Consider the following 7144-nt stretch of genomic DNA (forward strand, 5'->3'; position numbering starts at 1 on the left):
TTTAAAATGTGTACCATCCATTTTCATTAATTTTAAGAGGTTCTATATGCACCGTTTTGATTACGGGACTGACCTACTGCTTGTCTGTAAATGAAAAGGTTCAATGGTTATGGAGTCGGATATCGTGAAGGTATACATCAATCCGACCCGCCCCGACTCATTTCCAGCTGACGGAATCCCAAGTTTGGACACATTTGTTTCTAATTCTGTAGGGGCAGTTCAGTCATATGGTAAAAGAAAATATTTTATCGGCATGGACCGATGGAGGCATCTAGGTATTACGGATGGGAGAATCGCGATTCTTTCCTCCTCCTTCCTTCTCTCTTCCTGTCACGCTTATAAAAACACGTCAGAGAGGATGCCGCTCATTTTTTCCTGCAACTTTGAAATCGTATAAATAGAGAATCAACTAATCCTCTCTGAACAAAAGCTTGAAGAAGAATATCTATTTATCCTCATCTTATTAATCCGTTCTTTAATGGAATCGGCCACGAATTCGCTACAACCACCGGCGGAACCAGAGGAGCCGAAGAACGTGAGCGAGGACGAAATCTTGCTCTCCAATGCACAGAACTTAATATCAAAGATCACATCATCTCAGGAAAACCCTAACCCCAAGGTCCTCAATGCCTTGGCTTCAATTCTCGAGACTCAAGAGTCCAAGTTCGTTCACTCTTTCTTATCTTTGCTTTCTTTTTACACTTCTCTTAATTTTAATTCTCCAGGTTTTAGTTCTGTGTATGCTTAAATGGGTTTCGGGTTTTGGGGTTTGAATTTTGTAGAGGAATGGAACGCTGGGGATTGTGGCCTAGTGGATTGATGTTGGTTGGTTGTTAGGGGATTAGGTTTGAATGGATCAGGGATTTTCTTGGAAGTGGAAGTTTGCAGAAAGAGAGTTCTAATTGCGTAGAATTTTGTTTGATTTTGAGTTGTCCGGAATCATAAGAAAGGAGAGCTAATCGAAGCTTAAATCTTTGGTTATTAGTTGTGACCATTTTATATGCGTTGGTGCTATCATTATTTCAAATAATGCATGCCTTCAGATAAAATGTGGTTGATTTTCTTCACCATTTTAAATTCCTTGAATCTTGGAGTGTTTCAAGTTTCTTTCTTTTCGTTTCTCAGGCCTTCAGTATCTCTTAACTATTTCTTTTGCTCTTCCTTCACTTTGCTACTGTCACTCAAGTACTCAAGTATAGAGGCTTGTAATCACCTATTTCTGTATTTTGAGAACTTCAGCAGCGGCGACTTTTTTCTAGGCAATGTCTTGGGATGTGCTGAAATTTGTTTTGATTTATTTACATAAAGATGCTTCCTATAATTAGTGCATACTGTTTTTCATATGCGGCTGTGTATGAAATACGGTTGACACTCAGCCATTGGATAGGCGCTCAATAATCGAGCATTCCTATCCAACAGCTGAAGTGTTGAATGTCTCTTTCTGAAGAATATTAGTCTTAGGATACTGGCTTGAGTTTCCTACATGCAATTGCCTTACACTTCTACAATTTTCTCATTTTCAAATCACTTCTTGTTTCTGGAGCTGGTCATTGCTAGGTTGTTTCCATATAGGGATCCCTTCATCTGATCTTACTTTTCCACATTAGTAATCTTGTTGTTTATGCATTCTAAATTCCTAAAGTCGCTACCTTTTGACGTTTGATCTCTCTCTCTCTCTCTCTCTTTCTATATATATATATCTATGTACTTTATAAAAGGACGTACTTGTGTTTTTTGACAAACTTTACCATCTGACCTAAATGCCCCCCATTCACTACTTAAATTACGACTAATGTTCCCATTTAACATCTCTCCATATTTAAAAAAAAAAAATTTATCTCCATAATTCATAATTATCCACTATCCATAATTATCTCCCTCTCCCTCTTTCTCTCTCTTTCATTCTCTTCCCTAAACGTGGAGGAGAAAAATTATCCCCAATGTAACATATCTCCATAATTATTTAAAAAAAAATTTCTCTCAATCTCTCTCTCTCTCACTCTTTCTTCCATAATTTAAAACTTTACTAATTTAACAAATAGAATATGTCTTAGTGTGCATATGTGATGCGTAGGCTGCCATGAGAGTAAGAGAGAGAGCATGGATTGAATATGGAAGCATTAGAGTCCACGCAACATATAATAAAAACCGTACAGAATGGAAGACTGATTTATATTATATATTGAAAAAAAAAAAAAGACATTTAAATGTGGATGACCCCATTAGAGAAAGTTGGTTTCTTCTGTATCTTCTTCCCCACTCACTCTCTCTTCCCTAAACGTGGAGGAGAAAAATCCTCCCCCATTTAACATATCTCCATAATCTCATCTGTTCATAATTATTTAAAAAAAAAAATTCTCTCCATAATGATCTCTCTCAATCTCTCTCTCACACTCTCGCTTCCCTAATTTAAAACTTAACTAAATTAGATTTATCTCTATAATTATTTTATTTATTTTTAAATAAATTTTCACTCTCTCTTCCCTAAACGTGGAGGATAAAAATTCTCCCATCTCAATAATTATTTAAAAAAAAAACTCTCCATAATTATCTCTCTCAATCTCTCTCTCTCACACACTCTCTCTTCCCTAAACATAGAGGAGAGAAATCCTCCCCCATTTAACATATCTCCATAATTATTTAAAAAAAAAAAATTCTCTCCATAATTATCTCTCAGTCTCTCTCTCTCTCTCTCTCTCTCTCTCTCTCTCTTCCTTAATCGTGGAGAGAAATTCTCCCCCATTTAACTTCTCTCCATAATTATTTAAAAAAAAAAATTCTCTCCATAATTATCTCTCTTAATCTTTCTCTCTCTCACTCTCTCTTCCCTAAATGTGGAGGAGAGAAATTCTCCCTCTCCCCGCTTGTAACACCCATATTCACTCCTCTCTTAAACTCACCACTCTCACATTAATTCTCACCACTCTCATTCACTCTCATTCACATTCACAGAGATCCTCAAATGAATATATATTCAAATGCTTGGATAGCTTGCAGCAGTTCTTCTCTGACAGACTGGGTTTTGATGAAATCAGCCAGAGTGGTTAAACATACCAATACATCAAGCTATCCAAACTGGGTCTTGACGAAATCGGCCAGAAAAGAATTTCCAGAGAAGTACTGTTGCAAGCTATCCAAGCACTTGAATATATATTCATTTGAGGATCTCTGTGAATGTGAATGAGAGTGGTGAGAATTAATGTGAGAGAGTGGTGACTTTAAGAGAGGAGTGAATATGGGTGTTACAAGTGGGGAGGTGGAGAATTTCTCTCCTCTATGTTTAGGGAAGAGAGAGTGTGAGAGAGAGAGATTGAGAGAGATAATTACGGAGAGAATTTTTTTTTTAAAATAATTATGGAGAGATGTTAAATGGGGGAGAATTTATCTCCTCCACGATTAGGGAAGAGAGTGTGTGTGAGAGATAATTATGGAGAGATTTTTTTTTTTTTTAAATAATTATGGAGATATGTTAAATGGAAGAGAATTTCTCTTCTCCACGTTTAGGGAAGAGAGAGTGTGTGTGAGAGAGATAATTATGGAGTGATATTTTTTTTTTAAAATAATTATGGAGATATGTTAAATGAGGGAGAATTTTTCTCCTCCACGTTTAGGGAAGAGAGAGTGAAAATTTATTTGAAAATAAATAAAATAATTATAGAGAGATTTAAATTAGGGAAGAGAGAGTTTGTGTGTGTGTGTGTGTGTGCGAGAGAGAGAGAGAGAGAGAGAGAGAGAGAGAGATAATTATGGAGAGAATTTTTTTTTTTTAAATAATTGTGGATAGATGAGATTATGGATGTATGTTAAATGGGGGAGGATTTTTTTCCTCCACGTTTAGGGAAGAAAGAGTGAGTGGGGAAGAAGAAGCGGAAGAAACCCACTTTCTCTAATGGGGTCATCCACATTTAAATGTCTTTTTTTTTGCAATATATAATATAAATTAGTCTCCCATTCTGTACGGTTCTTGTTATATGTTGCGTGGACTCTAATGCTTCCATATTCAATCCATGCTCTCTCTCTCTCTCTCTCTCTCTCTCTCTCTCTCTCATGGCGGCCTACGCATCACATATGCACACTGAGACATATTCTATTTGTTAAATTAGTAAAGTTTTAAATTGGGGAAGAGAGAGAGAGAGAGAGAGATTGAGAGAGATAATTATGGAGAGAATTTTTTTTTTAAATAATTATGGAGATATTGTTACATGGGGGAGAATTTTTCTCCTTCACGTTTAGGGAAGAGAGAGAGAGAGAGAGAGAGAGAGAGAGGGAGATAATTATGGATAGTGGATAATTATGAATTATGGAGAGAATTTTTATTTTATTTTATTTTATTTTAATATGGAGAGATGTTAAATGGGGGCATTAGTCGTAATTTAAGTAGTAAATGGCAGGCTTTCGAAGATGAAGATGTTTATGATATAGTCTAGACCATCATATACTTTTTGTTTGTAACTTGTACCTTGCATTAGTAGCTTTCTGCACAAATATTTGAGCATATTTTCTCAGATGAATTTTAGAATTCCTTTCCTGGCCTTTGTACTGCTTCTAGATTTAAGTTCTCTAATATCGTTCAGTCTATCTTTCAAGTCCCATAACTTATTCGGAGATGAAAATGTTTATGATATATTTTAGAATTTAGACCATCATATGCTTACTGTTTTAACTTGTACCATGCTGTTAGTAGCTTTCTGCCCAAGTATTTGAGCATAGGTTCTCAGACAAATTTTAGAATTCCTTTCCTGGCCAGTGGCCTCTGTCCAAATATTTGAGTATCGTTTCTCAGACAAATTTTAAAATTCCTTTCCTGGCCTTTGTACTGCTTCTAGAGTCTAGTTTCTCGTTTCATGTATGCATTACAATATTTTCTGCAAATGGTACTGATATAGTTAAAAAAAATCCTGTTATAATGTTTATTTTCTTCACCATGTCCTATTTTGAACCAAACAAAAATGATCATCATGTTTGAATTTCTCTATCAATGCATGATAACTTAAAGATCCTAGCCATAAATCTGAGATTTGGTCCAGATATGTAATTCCATAAAACTTGATTCACTCCTTATTCTGCTCCCATGAATATTTTGGTCCGTCAGCATATTGTTATAAACTGTGATGAGAAATTAATGGCATAAGCTGATTGGCATTCCTATGTCCTCTGGGTTTACAAAGGACTCATTGGATGCCATTTGCTTTGATTAAGAATTTAGTGTGCTTCCTCCCCCCCTCCAAATATATATATATATATATATATGTATTGTCTATTACATATATTTATTTACTGATAAGCAGCAATCAGAACCAAGCAGTAGCCTTCCAGTTGAAAGCACTTAGATTAGTTAATGTAGAACTAGGTTGACAAGTCAAACTAAGTCCCAGCTGCAGGATACGTAATCAAAACAGACAAATAACTAGGGTAGAACAGTAATACAAACAGATCAGAAGTAAGGAAACAAATCAGTTCCGTAAATCAAGGTTATCAATTTCAGAAGTGAAGATTTCTGAGATCAGAATGTAATCAGGCATGAAGCAACATAACAGGTACTGAAATAGGCCTTAAAAAATCCAAATAACGTGGATAATATCAAGGAAGAACGTAGGAATAAAGACAGGCCATTAAAAACCTATCGATTTCAGACCAAGGCAGCACAGGTCACTAAAAGACCAAAAAAAAAAAAAAAAAAAAGAAAGAAAGAAAAAGAAAAAGATTTCTGATATCTCTCAATCCTTTGGACAGAAAAGGATCCCCTTTGGGTTGAGTACCCCCCTAGTAGCCTATCTTCAATCCAAAATTCAGCTGATTCTGATTGGGTCAGTTGGCTGAACAGATATTGTTCAGTTGGGCTGGACAAAAGTTGAAAATTTCTCACTAGATTTTGTAATTTTCTGGGAAGAACTGAAGGAAACTGAATTTAATACCTGTAGGAACTTGAGCAGATCAATAGCACCTAGAGTAGTTGAGAGGAAAAGAAGATAAACAAAGGAAGAGGACCTCTGGGGCTTCCCACCGCAGAGAGTCAACTGGATCAAACACTATTCCATCAGCCTTGATCAAACACAAGACAAATCTCCATGGAGAAGGCTGCAGCAGGTACAACAATTGTTTTTCTTCAAAACGTGGAGCTATGGGAGCCTCCTTGCTTTGTATTAATATTGATAATGGGGGAGAGAATACAACTTACCAATTGGAAGGTTCCAAAATAGGAAACCCCATAATTGATTGTCTATTACATAAGTTTCTAAGGCGTACCCGGTGCACTAGGCCCCCGCATGTGCGAGGCCCGAGGGGGCGAGAACTAGGCAGCCTTACCCCGAGAATGTAGAGAGGCTGTTTTGACCGCTTGACCACTAGGTCGCAACATTTGTATCTTGCCTCTTTTCAGTTTCTAAAAACTGAAAATAGAAGCATACTAAAAAAAGGAAGCTAATGACTTGGCTCAACTAATAACTTAACTCCTAAGAAATAACAAAGTCTAACAACTTAAGTTGAACCCAACTAAACAGGAAACAAACTAGTTAATTCCGTATGCAACCTTAATAACCCTAGTTTAGACCCATAAAAGTGGCCTATTACACTCAAAACCACATGGACTGAAGGCCCAACACATATACAACCCAACCCTAGACTTATTCCTAATAAAACAAGCCTAGTTTGGTTTAAAATCTGCATCATTAGTACTACAACCATTTAACAAATTGGAACTAGCTAGGCAGAGGAACAAAAATTTATGATAGATGGATATCATACTACATCACATCCAAGGTCTTAGCCTAGTAATGCTATGCTGTACTTGCTCAACGTGTCAATTGTCAACTATCTTATTAGCTGTCTGAGGCCTCCAAGACAAGAAAAGGTTGCACTCTATAAAGAAGCTATGTGATGGCAGCATTTAATAATATGCTGATGCCGGAGAAATCCGTATAACCAATAGTAAATTTTCCTTCTCTTATGGGAGTAGCGCTCCTCGTAAAAAAGTGTGAAAAGCATATATTGACGGTTCATTTTCATTTTGTCTGGAAACTGGGCCAAATATGCATTTTGGGAAGTAGAAATTCCATCTATCTAGATATCATCATATACATCCTGAAAGCTGTATGCTTTGGAAGAAGCTTGTACAGTTTGGGAAGGGGTTTTGATTGATCAAAAA

At 36.3% G+C, this 7144-nt stretch overlaps 1 protein-coding gene across 1 annotated transcript in view; it reads left to right on the forward strand.

Annotated features, from left to right (window-relative positions):
* Positions 1–251: 251 nt before the first annotated feature.
* The window catches only part of LOC122084974 (DDB1- and CUL4-associated factor homolog 1-like), a 60173-nt gene continuing 53280 nt past the window's right edge, over positions 252–7144 (forward strand). Inside the window, exon 1 of the mRNA XM_042653382.1 lies at positions 252–663. Within this exon, the coding sequence (XP_042509316.1) occupies positions 479–663 (185 nt within the window). The 5' untranslated portion in view covers positions 252–478. The remainder of the gene's footprint in view (positions 664–7144) is intronic.

Source organism: Macadamia integrifolia, chromosome 7, assembly GCF_013358625.1.
Source record: "Macadamia integrifolia cultivar HAES 741 chromosome 7, SCU_Mint_v3, whole genome shotgun sequence".
Classification (NCBI taxonomy): Eukaryota; Viridiplantae; Streptophyta; class Magnoliopsida; order Proteales; family Proteaceae; genus Macadamia; species Macadamia integrifolia.